We start from the raw sequence: 19,753 nt of genomic DNA on the forward strand, positions 1-19,753 counted from the left end.
TGTACTCCCAACCTATAATCTAGAATCGAGCAGAGCAAAAAAAGCACCTTCCAGGGATCCAAACCCACTGTATTCGCGCCCGCTCCCAGCGCTGTCACCTCTCAGCCAATCACCGTTTTCTCATTCTTTTGCTCCCGTTCATCTCGGGAGGAACAAAAAGCTGTTGTCCAATAGGAGCTGAGCTCTACGTCTCGCGCGCTCTGAGTGGTGTCTCGAGATGGAGGGCCGGCTCTGGTTGGCTGGAACTGGTGCCCCTGGAAAGATGGCGGCGGCCACAGTTGGGCCCGGCTCCGTAAGCGCGGATTTCTCCGATCTGCGCGGCATTAAGAAACAGCTGCTGGACGTGGCAGAACGAAGTCGAGAGCGCGGTTTGCAGCATAGTGGAAAGTGGTGAGGCTGGGTTGCGTGAAGTGACGCTCTCGTCTTTTTTTCTTGGATGCATGTTCTTAATCCTGTTCTAAACTTACTGGGGCACTGCAGGCCAAGAACGTCGAGGAGCGTGCAATATCGTGAGAGTGAGATGTCTGCTTTTAGGGGACGCAGAGTGATGGTCGTCTAAGGGTTGGATCAGCAAGTCTTCATCAAGGCTTTGGGCCCGTGGAAGTACCACATGGCACCACTGTGGTACGAGTGAGAGCATCCTGCCTCTCATAGGGAGATAATTCACAGTGGGTCGCCGTGTTAGTCTGTCTGCAGTAGTAGAAAAGGGCAAGAGTCCAGTAGCACCTGAAAGACTAACAAGAATATTTTCTGTTAGGGTATGAGCTTTCGTGAGCCACAGCTCCCTTCTTCAGACTCCCTTCAGCTCACGAAAGCTCATACCCTACCAGAAAATATTGCCCTTTTCTACTCTCATAGGGAGAGAATGTGTGTCTGTGTGCAATAAGTTACTATGAACCAGGATTGTGAAATGTGGTGCTGTCTAACATAGTGAAATCTCTTGTTTCAGGGCATCAGAGCTGGCTTTTGCCTTGGACCCACTGCCACTGAATGAATTGCCCCCTCCTCCTGTGCTCACAGAGGTATGGATAGTCAATAACAGTTCTTTGTAACAGTCCAAACTCACTGCACCCTGTCATGTTATTGTGCACTGAGAAGTTGAAATTTAAGCTGTGATGGTTGTTAAAACAATAATGTGAAATAAACTAATAGTCTCTGTGCCACCAACTCATTCTGCAAAACTCAGATTATTGATTGGTGACTTGTCTGTGGAAGGAAGGAGAAACATGAAGACTTAATACATATTACATTTATGTGCACATTTTTATTTAACACTGAGTTAATTTGGTCTTCATTTGGCCATGGTGATGCATGCTCTGATTGTATCTAAATTAGATTATAATAATTATACTATAATTATAATAAACTCCATGTGCTTTTGAAAATTGGGCCAGGGTACTGTCCAGCTCACCAGCTAATATATTCCTTACAACCCCTGCTTTCTGTGCTCCCACCTTTAGAGTTGAGGTGGGTAGTGACTAGAGACAGGTTATGTTCTGTGCTGGCTCCCTCCTTGTGGAATGCCTTTCCTTTTGAGGCTCACCTGGCACCTACCCTACTCTCTTTCAGGTGCCAGGCCAAAATATTTATCTAGGCTTTTAATTAAGAGGTTAGTATTACTCCTGTAGTCTTTTAGCCTGGGATCTGTTTTAGGAGACTTATTTTAAGATGCTTAATGTTTTGTACTGCTTTATGCTCTAGCTGGATTTTAATTGTTAACAACTATTATTGTATTTTATTATATTTTACTTCCTAACCTGCTTGGAGAAGGCATAGAACCTTTTAAAAGAAATACATAAATAATTTGTTGGTGTTTGTAGTTATGTTAGAGACCTGTAGGTGCAATTGAAAGATTAAAGATCAATTAATTTATAAATCCTTAGTAGTATTGGAAATGAGAGTCATTAGTAAGGATCTCTAATTTTATGCAAGCATTTTGCTTCTTAGATCCAAATGGTCTTTTCCTTAGATCTGATTGCTCTTTGAGATTTAAGTCAACAACAAACACCAACAACTGAATTTTAATTTTCTGTTAATTATTTGTGTAGAAGCTCAAACTTTGTTTTCCAGATAAGGGGATTTGGTGTGATATAATTGGAGCACCCCTTAAGTTTTGATGTGAGGATATTCTTGTTTGAAGTCAAAGGAAACCATTTGGTATCTTACTCTGACCATTTCATTTGAAATATAAGAGGTGTTTTTCCCCCTTTCCTTAGGAAGATGCTCGTGATTTGGATGCTTATACACTTGCTAAGTCTTACTTTGATTTGAAAGAATATGACAGGGCTGCCTACTTTCTACGAGGCTGCAAGAGTCAGAAGGCCTATTTCCTGTATATGTATTCCAGATACTTGGTGAGCCAATAGGGTGAAGCAATCTGGTTTCTTTTATTTTTCTTGTTTTTATCAAGGACCCTGATTTCTAGGTTTTTCTTTTTTTTCTGTAGCAACATCTAGGCAGCTAATCCTGTTATTTTCTTCCTTTTTGTTTCTAGTAGTTGGGTGAGTTTCACAACTAATATACAGTGCTATGAAATTGTTAGAGATGTGGGGCAGAAATGGAAATTTTTCCAGTGCTTTATTTTTCCATGGAAATTTTTCCATTTCTAAAGATTCATTGTTTCATAACATTAATAACAATTAATGAATGCTATTGCCCATACAATATTAGGCTTGGTTGGCAGTTTCAGATTTGTAATTAATGACTTTCAGATTATTAATCCCAGAAATTGCATGTAGGAGTACATGCCTATTTTGTTGATGGGGCTACATGGGTAAGGTATAACTGATAATTTTAGCTTTGATTTTGATATCTCCTCTCACATAGTGGAATGGATATTGTAATTGCCAATCTATTATGTAACTGTGAGTTGCCCCAGTGACCTCTGAGGATGAGAGTTAAATTCTGTTAAAACAGATGAATGGGCAACCACATCCAACTTACATTTAAATAGTGTTAGGGAAGTATATGTACTGTCTGTACATTTTTACAAGTATTATTCCAATAAAAATTATTTCCCCATGCTTGAATGTGTTTGAAAATAACATTTAAACCGCGCTAGATTTTTTTTGTCCTAATCAGATATTTCATATGAAGAATGTGTTACTGTGGGTACATAAAATTAACATGAGACACATTTAAAATTTATTTACTCAATATAAATAAAAAATCAGCATGCTAAATTAGATCACGCTTCATTTAGGACACCAGATGATTTCCCTTAATACCGGTACTTTCCATTTCCATTTTTTTTGGAAAAGCTCTTATCACTGGATATTGCTTTCTCTTAAATTTACTTTTTTCTTTGTGCAGTCAGGTGAAAAAAAGAAGGATGATGAAACGGTGGATAGTCTAGGTAAGGAACTAAAATAAAAATTTCATCAATGTGGTTTTGATACATGTCATAACCTATATGCTATGGTATTGTAGCAGTAAGAATCTACCCTGCTGCACTAGTATTCTAGGAATTGACAAAATGCCAGGTGTGGCATTGTACAAGGTTATGTGACACAACAGCAGACTGAAACAGGGGGAAGAAAAACTAGAAGCAATGCATCTGTGCCTCACTTTGCTCATTTTCCAGCTATCATAGATCCAGCTACATTGATGCAAGTCTATTTACTTAATTCTTGTTAGTAAAGAAACAAACCATAGTAAAATGGACCTGTCCCACTTGGATCAGACAAGATGTTGTCATGCTTGCAAGTTGTTTGGTGTGCTTGACAGAGATAAGCACATGTTTAAAATCAGAAAACAGTGATTCTAAGAAGGGTGGGATTGATAGAGCATGATTTGTAAGCAATCTTTTGTAAGCTTCTCAGGTACTTTAGTAACAGACAGAATGGGGTTAGACATACAAACAGGAGAATATATATGTTTAGTTTAATAACAGATAAAGATTTATATTAAAAGATCTTGAACTAAAAAAATACATTAAAATACAAGATGTTTATCCTAGGCTGGTGATACTCACTCACTGGCTAAGGAGCCACATGTGGCTTTTTGACATGTGGCCTGTGGCTCTTCTGAACACTGTTCCTCAACATGGCCCCTGCTCCATGTTTCAGAAAAGTAGGCAAGGGGCCCTTGCTAGTGGGGATTATGATTGGTAGGTGGTTCCCACTTTGGAACAGCTATTGACAAAAGAACAGGTAAGCGGCAAATCTATCTCAAATGCAGGATTCATCCCAGTGATGGCAATAAATGTGGCTTTTGATTAATGCTAAGTACTAATGTGGCTCTCCCCAAGCTGTGGAGTGAGTACCACTGTCCTAAGCCATTATATTATTAATGGCTTCCCCACCGTTTTTCCAAGGAGCTCAGGGCAGCATATGTGGTTCTCCCTATTATGGACCAATAGTTACAATTTTCGGATAGCCCAGGCTGTTTGAAGTGGGCAATAAGAACTCAAGCTACATTCCCATTTCCTCTGATGGATGAGGAAAAGGAGAAGTAGAACTGACGTACTGATTTTGCCCATTCGGTCATCCTGGCACTGGCACTGATTAAGTATTCCTGGTCTTCACCTTTCTGCACCCAGCACTCTGGTTTACCCATGACACTAATTTTGGTGAATAGTGCAACAAACCTTTCATCTGTACTTTTGAACTGATTTGCTCAAAATTCTTCTCAGAGGGAATTTTTGATCTATATCCCAAGTTCTGATTGGCCCAGGAAGGGAACTCCCAAACTGCGGGGAGCCCATGAATAGGAAAATCTGGGGTGCAGTTCTTTGTTCTTAACCCGTTCAAGATGTATGCATAGGCAAAGATTTTTTGAACTATTATGTTTAATAGGCAAAGATTTTTTGATCATGCTAATAAACCTGGCAAGTTGTTAGCCTGGCAGATTAAGCAGAGGGAGAAAAAGGTGCCAATAGAATAAGGAAAGAAGGCAAAACAATAACTGATAAACAGAAAATAATGGAGACATTTGTAGATTATTATAAAAATTTGTATAGAGAAAAACTAGCTTCAGATAAAGAAATGGATGTGTATCTGAAACAATTTGATTGGAAAGGTATATCACAGGAACAGAAGGATTTTTTAGATTTAATTATAACCCCTGAGGAATTAAAGAAAGCAATTGGTAAAAGTAAATTAAATAAATCACCAGGATCAGATGGATTCACGGCATTTTATTACTAAACTTTTGAAGAACAGATATCTCCACACTTATTGAAGGTTATGAATTTATGTTTACAAAATGGTTCTATTCCACAAACTTGGAATCAAGCAAATATAGCATTAATACCAAAATTGGATACAGATTTACTGGAAGTTAAGAATTATAGGCTTATTTCGTTATTAAATAATGATTACAAATTATTTGTTGATATTTTAGCCACAAGGCTAAAAACGGTATTAAATGATTATATACATGAAGATCAAACTGGTTTTTTACCTGGTAGAATGATTAGTCAAAATGTTAGAACGGTGATAGATTTATTAGAATATTCAGAGTATACTCCAACCCCAATGGCTATGATCTTTTTAGCTGCAGAGAAAGCTTTTGATAATGTAAATTGGAAATTTATGGGGGAAAATGGAATATATGGGATTGGGTACTGGTTTTAAAACAGCAATTGAGAGTATATATACTCAACAAACAGCTAGACTTATGGTTAACGGAGTACTATCACCACAATTAGAAATTCAAAAGGGCACCAGGCAAGGTTGCCCTCTTTCACCTTTATTTTCATTTTAGTTTTAGAAGTATTATTGAATAAGTTTAGACAAGATGATAATATTGTAGGTATAAGAATTGGGAGAAATCATTGTAAAGTAAAAGCATATGCAGATGATTTAGTGTGTGTTCTGACTAATCCCAATTGCCAAATGGAAAAATGGAATAACATTGTAGAGGTCTATGGAAAGCTTGCAGGATTTAAAATAAATAGGAGTAAAACGAAGATTTTGGTAAAGAATATGACTCTATCACAACAAACAGAATTAATTAAAAAAACAGGGTTTACTATTGAATCTAAAGTTAGGTATTTAGGAATATGGTTAACCCCAAATAATCTTAATTTATTTCAGGATAATTATGTAAAAATTTGGCAACAAATTGTTAAAGATCTTAAGCAGTGGGAGAAGATTCCGTTATCACTATGGGGACGGATCTCAGTAATCAAAATGATGGTATTACCAAAGATGCTTTTTTTATTTCAGAACTTGCCGATTATAAAAGGAGTAAAGATCTTTAAAGTTTGGAAGAAGGAAATTTTGAATTTTTTATGGGGAAAAGAAAGACACAGGATAGCTTATCACAACTTAATTGAATTAAAAGAAACTGGAGGCTTGGGTCTTCCAGATCTAAGAATGTATTATGAAGCAGCTTGTTTTGGTTGGTTAAGGAATTGAATATTAGAGAATACTAGGTTGTTGGAAATGGAAGGTTTTAATATTAGATTTGGTTGGCATGCATATTTATGGTATGATAAAGATAAAGTAAACAGAGATTTTAACTCTCATATTGTTAGGAATAGCTTGTTACAGATTTGGAAAAGGTATAAAAGATGCTGGGAACTTAAAACACCAGGGTGGATTAATCCTATAGAGGCATTTATGAAAAGGGGAACACAGCTTAATTTGGATATAGGTAATTATAGGGATATTATTGAGATTAGTGGTGATATTTGGACTCTTAAGAGAAGAACTCAAGATTGGAGATTGGTTTATGTATTATAAATTAAAGGATATATTTAAGAAAGATAAATTAATAGGGTTTAATAGAAATAATGGATTTGGAGAAAATGATTTGGAGAAAGGTAGTAAGGGAGACAAATAATTTAATTAATATCAAAATAAATATGGACCCAGCTGTTTGTTTATTAGGAATTCCTAAAGATAATATGAATAGGAATAGATAGTTATATGTCAATATAGTTTTGCAGCGGCAAGGATTATTATTGCAAAATCCTGGAAGCTAGCAAATAGACCTCTAATTAAGGACTGGAGAGAAAAATTATGGTTATATATGCGGATGAATCTTTTGAAGAAGAACCTACAATTTTAGAAAGTGAAGTGAAAGCTGCATTGAGAGTAATCGGGAGAAACAAATCACCAGGAGCAAATGGGATATCAATAGAGCTATTCCAAGCCACAGAAACGGAGTCCATCAAAATCTTGACAAGAATATGCCAACAGATATGGAAAACAAAACAATGGCCCACAGACTGGAAACGATCCATTTACATTCCAATTCCCAAGAAAGAAGACATCAAAGATTGCAGCAACTATCGGACCATCGCATTAATTTCTCATGCAAGTAAAGTGATGCTCAAAATCTTACAGCAAAGGCTGTTACCTTATATGGAACGAGAAATGCCTGCTGTTCAAGCTGGTTTCAGAAAAGGAAGAGGCACTAGAGATCATATTGCAAATATACGCTGGTTACTGGAGCAAACGAGAGAATTTCAGAAGAAAATCAGCTTGTGTTTCATAGATTACAGCAAAGCTTTTGACTGTGTGGATCATGAAAAGCTATGGCTGGTTTTAAAGGAAATGGGTGTGCCACTACATCTGATCGTTTTAATGCACAATCTGTACTCTGGACAAGAGGCCACGGTTAGAACAGAATATGGAGAAACGGAATGGTTTCCATTGGCAAAGGTGTCAGACAAGGATGTATTTTATCTCCCTATCTCTTCAATCTATATGCAGAACATATAATTAGGAAAGCAGGATTAGATTTAGATGAAGGTGGGGTGAAAATTGGAGGGAGGAACATTAATAATTTGAGATATGCTGATGACACTACATTATTGGCAGAAAATAGTGAAGATTTGAAACGACTACTGCTAAAAGTTAAAAGAGAAAGTGCCAAAGCAGAACTATAGCTGAACATCAAGACAACAAAAGTAATGACTACAGGAGACAAGAAAAGTAATGACTACAGGAGAATTACACAACTTTAAGGTTGACAATGAGGAAATTGAAATTGTTCAAGACTTTCTATTCCTTGGCTCCACCATCAACCAAAAGGGAGACTGCAGCCAAGAAATCAGAAGGAGATTGAGACTGGGAAGGGCAGCCATGAAGGAGCTGAAAAATATTTTTAAGTGTAAGGATATGTCACTGGCCACCAACACTAGATTAATTCATGCCATTGTATTCCCTATTACTATGTATGGGTGTGAAAGCTGGACAGTGAAGAAAGCTGATAGGAAGAAAATAGATTCCTTTGAAATGTGGTGTTGGAGGAGAGTGTTACGGATTCCGTGGACTGCCCAAAAAACAAATCAGTGGGTTATAGATCAAATCAAGCCTGAACTGACCCTAGAAGCTAAAATGACTAAACTGAGGCTGTCATATTTTGGTCACGTCATGAGATGACAAGAGTCACTGGAAAAGACAGTCATGCTAGGAAAAGTTGAGGGCAGCAGGAAAAGAGGAAGACCCAACAAGAGATGGATTGACTCAATAAAGGAAGCCACGGCCTTCACTTTGCAAGATCTGAGCAGGGCTGTCAAAGATAGGACATTTTGGAGGACTTTCATTCATAGGGTCGCCATGAATCGGAAGCGACTTAACGGCACTTAACACACACAACACACATGCAGATGGCTAAATTAACAGACTCCCTTCATGGGAAGGATGTGGAAGAATTTAAAACTATGTGGTCAAAAGCCTTTGCATTCTGGGACAAGCTGGCAAAAATGAATTTACAAATATAGTGAACGAGTTGTAGATTCAATTTTTTGATAACTTAGATTATTGTTAAAATAATGTACTGAATAAACTGTTTAGACACTTCTCCGGAAGTTCAACACGGTGGTGGGAGGGAGCACACTGGTGGAGGGTGGTGGGAAAAAAATGGGTAGCATAAATGTAATAAGAATGTAACAAATGTATTTCGGCGTTTTTAAAACTTTTTATATAGATCATTCTTATTATCTGGCTTTCTATATTGTCATTTTTTTTTGTAATATTTTTTTGTATGTTTGAAAATATAATAAAAAATTAATAAAAAAAAGATGTATGCATAGGCACGTTCGGGCTAGACAAGTCAAGTGTCTAGCAGCTTCTAGGACAAGCCTCAGAACACTTCTCAACAAGGTGTTATGCCTTGAACCCAAATTGTTGTTCCCAAATATCTGTGTTTTCTACTATGTATGATTAGTTTGCTTGGTTTAGTTAGTATGATTGGTTTGCGGTGGGAGAACTTTTAAGAATAATACAGTTTGGTCACTAACCAGCTTTATTTACTTTGAAAAGAGGTTCTGAAACAGAACAAAGACAGGATAAAGGGGAGGGGTAAAGTCAGGCCTCTTTCCTCAGGCAAGCATATGGGCTCGCTTGAGTTTATATTCTAATTAGGGGAATATAGGGACTGACCAGAAGCAGCCTGGACCAGTATTAGTACTGATCCAATATTGAGCAAACCCAATAAGATTATTCTGGTGTTAGCAGCTACTGACATTTGTCCTGAGGCAGAGAATCAGAAAGAGTAAGTTTTAAAAAAACAGATCTTACTCCTAGCATCCTTAGCTGGGGTCCCTAGTATGGTGGGGAGTAAGCAGCCGAAAGACTAAAAATGAAAGTCTGTAACACTCCCATCATTTTGTCCTTAGAACAACATGAGGTGCATTAGGCTAAGAGAGGATGTCTGGCAAAAGGACATCCAGCGAGTTTGATAGCTGAGCAGGGGTTTGAATCTGCATCCTAATCTTGATGCTGTCACCACTGTATCACATTACTCTGATCTGTATTACTGTATTTTATCATATTAATTTTTAATGATCACATTCAGCATTCTAATGAAAATAGTTCACAAAAGCAGTACTAGTATTATGAGCTTTGGAAAAACTACTTACATAAGGATAGCTGCTCACTATTTTTTTCTAAGATTGCCTGGGATCACCTGAGGTAAATGTGACCAGGGACATTTTTGCTCTGCTCACAGGTTATGTTTTTTAAGCCTGTTTGTTTACAATAATGATGTATATTTTGCATGGAAGATTTTGAATGTCTGGCTTAGAAGTACAGAGCAAATAATGTCAAGTACAAATACCAAATGGGGCTGATGTGAAGCATGGAAGACCAACAGAATTCATCTGTATGGGCTAAATGTAGAGATCAGTGAATTGAAATCTATGACTTTGTCTGCAAAAGATTGTCTTGGGTTATTGTAGCTGTTCATTCTAACCTCAAGATCTGTTCAGTATGTGTCAATGCTATACACATTTAAATTTTGTAGGTGTCAGTGTGATATAGAAGGCTGATTTCTTTCCTTACAGGTCCGTTAGAGAAGGGACAGGTAAAGAATGAAATTCTAAGAGAGTTACGGGTAGAGCTTAGCAAGAAACACAAAGCACGAGAGTTGGATGGATTTGGCCTTTATCTGTAAGTATCAAAGATCTGCTTTGCTATACAGTGTGGAGAGTGCTGTACTTTGGTATCAATATATGAAGGTGGGGTTGTGAAAGAAGAAGGGCTTTCTCTTGGTGTGTGCAAAATGTCAAATTAGAGCACAGTGCTAGCATGCACACACTCTAGCCTGGTTGTGTTTCTTTCACTCTTTGCACCCTACCAGGTATGGAGTGGTGCTGCGAAAGCTGGATCTAGTGAAAGAAGCCACTGATGTGTTTGTTGAAGCTACCCATGTTTTGCCGTTGCACTGGGGAGCCTGGCTGGAGCTTTGTAACTTGATCACAGACAAAGAGATGGTAATTTGTGGATTATTCAGGGTGGTGGTAATAATTTCAGCTCTCTCTCTCCCCCCCCCCACTTTGGCCCAAGATCCATTAACTGTGCTATGGTTGGCATTGTTCTTGATTATATTCCTGGTTCAAAAAACATTCAGTTTGGCATGCAGATCTTTGGTGGGTGAGTATAACTTGCAGTCGTTCCTCTTCATTTTTTCTCTGGGTCTATTCAAGTGACTGGGTGGTTGGAACTGCCTCCCCCCCCCCCCCCGTTCTTTGCTTTTCCTGCTGTTCTTGGGGGCTGCTCCAGTAATATTCTCCGTGTGTCCCTCTTCTGTTTGGTGGTTGTTGCCAGCTGAAGTTCCTGTCCTTGCCAGATACCTGGATGAAGGAGTTCTTCCTGGCACACATTTATACTGAGCTTCAGTTGATAGAAGAGGCTTTGCAGAAGTACCAGAGTCTCATCGATGCAGGCTTTTCTAAGAGCACCTACATTATCTCCCAGATTGCAGTGGCCTATCACAATATCCGAGGTCAGTGAACCCCACTTCAGGTCTGGGTAATATTATATTTTTTTGGAAAAAAATCCCCTCTGCTGCTCTTACTGCAGTGTGTGATTTTCTTTCTTCAGATATTGATAAAGCTCTGTCCATCTTCAATGAACTAAGAAAGCAAGATCCTTACAGGATAGAAAACATGGACACCTTCTCTAATCTACTTTATGTCAGGGTAAGTATAGATTTCTTGACTACGTTTTCCTGAAATGCATCATACCTACCTTACCTCAGTCATAAATGAACCATAATACAATAATTTGCATTTCGAATTTGTTAGTCTATATCTCCAGAATGTTTATAACTGTATAGGACACTAACAACATGATTCCAAGTGTGTTTCCTTTGAAGTTCAGTAGGACAACTCCTATTAAGTGAGTTTAGGACTGCAAACGTAAATGCTTGGGCATACAGATATGTTGGACCCCAACAGATACATTTAACCGGGTTAACAGGAAATTTTTGACTATAGCGAAATATTGATGGAGAGATCAAACAGCACCAAGAAACCATAATTCGTTACATTACTTCCTGGGATTAGTTTATTATGGCACTGTAAGTGTTTCAGGCAATTGCCTGAAGTGTTGGTGGTAAACATTGCTTATGACTTCCAGACTTCCCAATTCACTAATATTTTTATCATTTTTTTGTTTGCACTTAAATAATAGAGTAACGTGACTAAGCTGCTTCACCTTAAAAGTAACATTACATTATAAGAGATATCTGATATTAGTTTATAATGTAGTCTCTATTTGATCCTAGTGTTTCCAGTGCTTTATCCTTGTGCTTTATCCTTGTGCTTTATCACCCAGTAGGAGCAGATGACAGCATTATTTCACTAGGCCTCATTTTGAATAGCGGTCCCTGCGGTTTTGAAGGTTCTGCAGCTCAGTTCTGTGTCTCTGGGAGCAAAATGCTGACTTAGTGGAATAAACCTTACTAAATGCCAAACATCTGAGACATGAAGTACTGTTTGTCCTTCACTGCCCATGGAAGGGTATGATTCCATCCCCTTGTCCTCATGTTTATTACCTTTCTCCCACTAGAGTATGAAGCCTGAACTGAGCTATTTGGCTCACAACTTGTGTGAGATTGACAAGTACCGTGTTGAGACCTGCTGTGTGATTGGTGAGGGACTTTTCTTCTCACTTGTTTGAAGGGGGATTGGAGGAAGTTACTTGATCCTTTTGTGACATGATGTGTTAGTAGCGCTGTTGAGTCCAGCTCCTACATTGAAGAAGAGTTGGTTTTCATATGCCGACTTTCTCTTCCACTTAAGGAAGACTCAAACCAGTTTAATATCACCTTCCCCTCCCCTCCCCACAACAGACATCCTGTGAGGTAGGTGAGGCTGGGAGTGTGTGACTAGCCCAAGGTCACCCAGCTGGGTTCATGTGTAGGAGCGGGGAAATAAATCCAGTTCATCAGATTAGCCTCTGCTGCTCATGTGGAGGAGTGGGGAATCAAACCCGGTTCTCCAGATCAGAGTCCACCACTCCAAACCACCTCTCTTAACCACTACACCATGCTGGCTCTAAACATATTGCTTTATGTTCACTGGCAATTTTGCCTTGCTGTAGGCAACTACTATAGTTTGCGCTCCCAGCATGAGAAAGCAGCCCTCTACTTCCAGAGAGCATTGAAACTGAATCCTCGGTATCTTGGAGCATGGACTCTCATGGGGCATGAATACATGGAAATGAAGAACACATCAGCAGCTATTCAGGCATACAGGTGTGTACAGAGGAGCAGAAGATGTGTTTAGCTCTGGCTTTTGCCGAGGGTGGGGAATGGTTTAACAATGGTTTCCCCATGGTTCCTCTTTTCCAAGTTCCTTCTGCAGACTAATCTGTTTGTGCCCTCTTACAGATTCAGGCCATTATGTACATTTAATTGTCTGTCTCCATGAGTGCCATGTACCTTACACTTTCAAAGAAGTCCTGTGACTTTCCCTCCTCAGACACGCCATAGAGGTAAACAAAAGAGACTACAGAGCATGGTATGGTCTGGGGCAAACATATGAGATCCTCAAGATGCCATTTTACTGCCTCTATTACTATCGACGAGCTCATCAACTCAGGTAAAACCGCCCAATATATTTATACTTTTCACCAGCCACATTTCAATCCTCCCACAGCTACCACTGTTGGTGTGGAGTCAGATTGCTACGAACTAACTGAGGTTTTTATTTGGAACATCTGTTTGGAATATCTGAGGTTTTTATTTGGAGCGTCTAATAGTGCTAGTGATGCGCCTTACTGTGGCTGTCTACCATTCATAAAATCTTGCTGTTGATTCAACAGACAGAAAATGTTAACTGTCATTAAAAGAAAACCAATACCCTGATTTTCATTTTGTAGCAAGACTTTGGCCCATAGTAAAACTCCAATCATCTTCATACTTCTTGCAGGCAGTGTCCAGACTCCAATACACTAAGTTTTTAGTATATGGTTTTTTGTTAGATATCCTGAGTCTATGAGAAAGGTGGAATAAACATGAATCAATAATTACATTGGGGGGGAGGGAATCCAAGTGTTAAAGAAAGAGAAAGCGCTTAAAATCAGAATAACTTGTTCAAGTAACAAAATTTGGATTTTTTGGTGCCAAATTTTAGATCTTTTACTCTCTGGTATTGGGACATAGAAGAGAAAACTTGGTGTATTAATGAATTTTGGGCTGAGATGTAGGTTAGTCTAAGATGACGTTACAGTTCTGAGTTTGTTGGGTCTTTTGTCAACTCTGTTCTCTGTTTTTTGCAGGCCAAATGATTCTCGTATGCTGGTTGCTCTTGGAGAATGTTATGAGAAATTAAATCAGCTGGTAGAAGCTAAAAAGGTAAGAAGGCTCAGATTTACTGTGAAGGAACAAGTGGGACCTCATGCCATTAATTGCAAGGGCCTTAACTGGAATAGATTTTTACATCCAGTATTTCAGATACTCTCAGTGTTCTCTCTTGAGAATGAATTAGTTTAATGTAACTTTAGATGGCTGAACATATACGTCACAATACTAGTTTTTTGGCATCCTTCATCAGGTAATTCCTGAAATGGAATGGATGCTTTGTCTATAAACTTCCATGATCTCACTGTGTGACAGGGATTGGTCATTCAGATGGCTTCCTTGTTGGCTGCAGTCCTTAGAGTTCTGAAAAGGACAGTGAGATGCAGTTTTCTCCCCTAGAACTCTTTAAGTTATATTGGAGCAGCAACGGCAGAACAATTCTAGTATTAAGGTGTCTCTGATATGCTTTATTCTTTCACCTCTGATGGAAGGGGAGAGTAGAGAATAGGTATGAACGTTGTCTCTATTCTGGACTAGTCACTTCACATTTGTTTTGACTATTCTTTCTGACAGTGTTATTGGAGAGCATATGCTGTGGGAGACGTTGAGAAAATGGCGTTGGTGAAACTAGCAAAGTGAGTAGTGAATAGTGTTTTTTACTGTTTCTAATTGTGTTGGACTGCAGGATAGGTCTCTGGTAATATCAGCATGTATGCTGTTCAGCTGAATTTATGAATGCAGCCTTTTGGAAATACTTTGGTGAGGCAAACGCAAGCATTTGTAGTGTTTTAACAGTGTAAAGTACTATTTGGGTCTATGAATGGAGGGTCATATCTGACAAACTCTGTGGGCTCAGTTCTGCCTTATAATGAGATGTAGAGTTCAGATCTGTAAACTCCATACTGCAAGTAATAGATAGTTTCTGCTTTGGTGGGTGGGAGCAGGTGCTGTGTGTATCATATAACCAAGGACAACCTCCCCCCCCCCCCACCGCCTTTTAGGCTGCATGAACAGATGAGTGAATCAGAACAAGCTGCTCAGTGCTATATCAAATACATCCAAGACATCTATTCTTGTGGGGTGAGTCAGATCTTACATGACTTTGGGAATTAAAGAGACAAGGATATATGGCCCAGGGGTGAAATTCTGGGTGAGCCTAATCTACCTAATTATTATTTTGTGTGGATTATTTAAACCTTTTACTTGTGTTTATCAATATTTAACAAAAGTCCAGTAGTACCTTAAATGCTAACATTTATTTCAGTATGAGCTCATATTGTGATAAAGATTAAGACTTTGAGGCACCACTGGAATTTTATTTTACTGTAACAGACTAACATGTCTACCTCTTTGTAGTCTCAATATTTAACCTTTTGCTTGTATTCAGTCAACAGAAAATTAAGAAAAACAGTTTATTTTAATCAAAAGACTTTAAACACCCCACACCATTAAATAGACAGTTAAGCTAAATCATTGGGCTCTGGACATATTTCTGATCCTTGCTATGTGCTTGTGACACATTGTCCTCATCTGAATTATGGTGAGTTTATGGTTGTTGCTTCAGATTATCTGTGGGGACCTACCTAATTCTTGAGTTTGAATTCCACCTCCACTACAGACAAAACTTAAATGCCTTTCTCCTGCTCTAGGAGATAGTGGAGCACCTAGAAGTGAGCACTGCCTTCCGCTATCTGGCACAATACTACTTCAAGTGCAAATTGTGGGACGAAGCTTCAGCCTGTGCCCAGAAATGCTGTGCATTCAATGATGTGAGTTCTCATTGTGTCTTTAGCAGATGACTTTACAATTGAAACTTTTGTCTCCTTCAAGTGTTACCCATAGTGAACTTTGTCACCATCTTGACATCATTCTCAATAATACAAAGGCTATTCAGGTGTGGTTAGAACAGTAATTGCATATGTCACAGGGACTGGGAGTGTTATGGTAGGAAGGGGGGGGGAAATGGTGCCTTTCCTTGCTGGGAAACTCCCTTTGACCAAGGGTTTGACCTTTGACCAATTTTCCCCCTTCTCCCATTACTGCTGCACCCCATCATTGGTTCCTTTTGTTAGTGAGGCTCTCCCAGTCCTCATAGAGGAGTTTCAGGACTACTTGTTTATACTCTGGTGCTCTCCCTAGTGGGGAGCCATGTCACAAAACCACCCTCTCGATAGCGTTGCCTGGTGGGCTCACACTAGGAGGGGGGTTTGGGCAAGGGGCAAACAAAGCGAAAGGAGGAAGTGTGAATCCACATGCCTCAGGTATCGCTGCCATCAGTCCCCTTGACTACCTAGCCAGCCAGAGACCAAGGGACCAAGCCTCCAGCCCTTCCCAGATCTAAGCAAGAAACCAACCCTGTGTGGTTGCACACTCACAAGGTGAGTCCCAGCGCAAGTTACTTACGTAGCAGTAGCCAACTTGGGCCAACGTATTGGATTCAGATTGAAGCCTCCTGACTTCAAGAACACACCAAAATATAATTAAAGTGATATGTAATATCACTTTATAGTATAATTAAAGGGGTTTGTTAAAAGGATGTACAGAAATATGCAATCAACAAAGAACAGTGACAATAAAACATAACTAGATAGCTAATCCTAGATATATACAATGGTAATCTAATCCAGAGGGTACTTAGCAAGGCAAAATCCAAGATTGTTTCAAAGTCCAAAATCAACAAGTGTTCGGCAGTCCTGACTCACCCCTGTCAAAGTGTCCAAAGGCAAGGCCTTGGGAAAAGAACTAAAACTAGAATAAAGGATCTTTGGTTTATGTCTCACGGCCTGAGCTGGCATGATTTAGGCTAGCCAATCAAATGTAGATGCAGTGATGTAACCCACTGACCATTGGTGTTACTGGCCAAGTGATGTAACCAATCAGGTGAGATTGCCCATTAGTATCTGTGTTGTACAGTTACATCTGATCCAATTAATGAGCTCCCATAAATTCTTGCATTAACTAGATGGAATGTGTAGGCCGCTTAGGGTGGCCTTGAAACGGTTAGGGCTGAAGAGACACCCTTGCACTTTTGGTCTGCCTCCCATCCTCCCTGGTCTCACTCTGAGTCACTGTCACCTTGACCTTGATTCTCAGAGAACAGGAATTTTCCATGTTCTGCAGGCCTCATGCCTGAACCAAAGTTTTGAGTTTGAACAAGAGACTATGAAAGTGGCTTAGTCTCTTGACAACCCAAACTGTCTTACAATATTGTTTTCCCCATAACCATTTATCCTCACAAAAATCCTGTGAGGTGGGTTCAGCTGAGAAAGAGATTAGTACAAGGTCACCCAGCAAGCTTCCATGGCAGAGTGGAAATTTTGAACCTGGAGTTTTCAGTTCTTAGTTCAACACTCTAATTACTACACACCTTATACTGAATCAGATCATTCAGTCCATCAGGGTCAGTATTGTCTACTGACTGGCAGCTCTCTAGTTAGGAGTCTTTCACATTACCTACTCCTTGGTTGTTTGAACTGGAGATTCTGGGGACTGAACCTGGGACCTTCCACATACCAAGCATTGGCTCCACCACTGAGACATGGCCCTTTCCCCCTACACCATGCTTGAAGAAGGGAAAGGTGGTGAAAGATTACCTCCATTAACCCCTTCCATTAATTTTTACAACCTTTCATGTTTCTATGCTATTTTTTCCTACTGTCTGACAGGTTGCTCTGATTGGATTGACATCAGCTTTATTTGTTCATAATGTATTTTTGTGTTCTAAGCTGCTTCAAGCAAATTTTTTGGTTAAGAAATGCACAAAAAAAGTAAAGGCCAGTAGCTTGTTTAAATCTAAATCATTGACTCCGTATTGGAGTCCAGAAATATGATTGTTTAAACATTTACAAGCTTTCTACTAATCCCTAATGACCAAGGTGATTTGCAGTGTATTTACCAGTAAAATATAAAATAGCAAACACCACTAAAACAAAAAAGGTTTGTACCATAAGCAACAGAGCTGGTATTGCTCAGGAAAAGTTCATGTAACCTGTTTTGTTATGAGTTTTATCCTTTTGTAAATGTAGTTTTCTTTCTCCTCTAGACAAGAGAAGAAGGGAAGGCTCTCTTGCGGCAAATCTTACAGCTACGCAACCAAGGGGAAACGTCATCCACAGAGATTGCCACGCCCTTTTTCCTCCCTTCTTCGCTGTCTGCTAACAATACTCCAACACGCCATGTGTCTCCATTAAACTTGTCTAACATTACACCATAAATGGTGCCTGCCTCTTATGAGTTGGCCTGGGTAGTCCAGCTGAAAACTTTGACACCATCTCTCTAGGGAAGGGTCTCAGTTTGAGTGCTGTCTTCATCAGAGGGCTGAAAGCAGTTATTGAGGATAGCTGTTGTACTGCTCCAGTCAAAGATGAGTGGCACAGACTGGTCCTCTGTATGGAGTACGTCAGTGTAAGAGACTTCTTTCTCTGTGTTGAAATTTAGTTGGAATTGCTACTCTGCCTTTGTCACCTTCACTATATCCCTTTTCAAGGCATCATAACCACATGAGTAAACAATCTCTTCAGCATAAACAGATTGGTTCTCATTGGGAGGGTAAATAGTGCCTTACACTAAATGACACAAAAGAAATAAGTCATGACCCCTCATCCATTTGCTGGGTGCTTCTCAGTTTTGGAGCAGAGCAGCTGCCTTTCGCTAGCTGGAAGGTTAAAAACCCATTCAAATAGGTGTGAGAGGAGAAGAAGAGTCATAGTGCAATGCTGTTTCTGTGGACAACAAATGCATTTGGGACCAATGTAAGAGGGCATGGATGTGGGGAGGGAAGCTAGCAATTGCATAGGAATTAAGCCTGTGCTGAAGCTGTTGTGCAGCCTAATGACACAGCCTAATGTGATAATGCAAGTAAAGGATGATCTATCAGCATTTCTTTAAGCTACTGGTACAATGTTGTCATTGTTTTTTCCATGTACACTGGCTGTAGAAAGGTCAGCTGCTTCTGGAGAGGCAAAACATTTCAGTTGCCTTTTTGCCTGTCAGGAACACTTTAGAGCAACCATGTTCACTTCCCCTGAACCAGGAACTGATGTGTTGTAGAGCTGAATATGATCTTGCAAACTAAAATAATGGTTGTGATCAATCTTAGCTGCCGCAGACCAGTGTAGGAGAACAATGGTACAGCTTTGCAGCACCCAACAAGGATACAGAACGAAGACTCGGTGTGCGTTTTAATGGCTGACTGCCTAGTAGAATTAAGCAGCCTTATTGCCATCACATTTTTATCAGTGTCTTTATCCTATTTCTGTGAAACAAATATGGCTTTTTCATGTGAAGCAGATGGAGAGGTTACGATGGTCTGTCGTATTTTATTGATTTGATGCATTTTTGTGCTGCTTTTCATCATTCACCCCCCCTCCCGCCCTGTGTTGAGGGAGTCATTGGTGGCTGGGTGAGGCACTTAACCATATTTTCTACTAGCCACCTGTATGGGAAAGAACCACCACAAGGTAACCTATAATGGGTAGATTAATCAGACCTATTAATAAAAAGGACCACAATTCTTTAAGCAAATTTTATTTTGTTGTTTGTAAATCAGTTTACATCAGTGGATGGATAGGCCACTGCAAACTTTGTGAGAGAGCCCACATGGGGCAGTGGTTAAGAGCAGCAGACTCTAACCTGGAGGACCAGGTTTGATTCCCTGCTCCTCCACATGCAGCCTGCTGGTGACACCTTGGGCTAGTCAGAGTTCTCTCTGAACTCTCAGTCCTACCTACCTCACAAAGTGTCTGTTGTGGGGAGGGGAAGGATTGTGAAT

At 39.5% G+C, this 19,753-nt stretch overlaps 1 protein-coding gene across 1 annotated transcript; it reads left to right on the top strand.

The window, feature by feature from the left end:
- The first annotated feature begins 244 nt into the window (after positions 1 to 244).
- CDC23 (cell division cycle 23) lies at positions 245 to 18,202 on the top strand. The gene is made up of 16 exons (XM_056854510.1): positions 245 to 390; positions 950 to 1,022; positions 2,217 to 2,354; positions 3,313 to 3,355; positions 10,241 to 10,346; positions 10,537 to 10,669; positions 11,004 to 11,181; positions 11,280 to 11,377; positions 12,249 to 12,330; positions 12,783 to 12,936; positions 13,163 to 13,282; positions 13,962 to 14,037; positions 14,557 to 14,618; positions 14,985 to 15,063; positions 15,633 to 15,752; positions 18,026 to 18,202. Exons 1-16 carry the CDS (start codon positions 263 to 265, stop codon positions 18,194 to 18,196), a joined length of 1,761 nt encoding a protein of 586 aa, XP_056710488.1. The 5' UTR covers positions 245 to 262; the 3' UTR covers positions 18,197 to 18,202.
- Positions 18,203 to 19,753: the final 1,551 nt, after the last annotated feature.

This window comes from Euleptes europaea, chromosome 1 (genome assembly GCF_029931775.1).
Source record: "Euleptes europaea isolate rEulEur1 chromosome 1, rEulEur1.hap1, whole genome shotgun sequence".
Lineage (NCBI taxonomy): Eukaryota > Metazoa > Chordata > Lepidosauria > Squamata > Sphaerodactylidae > Euleptes > Euleptes europaea.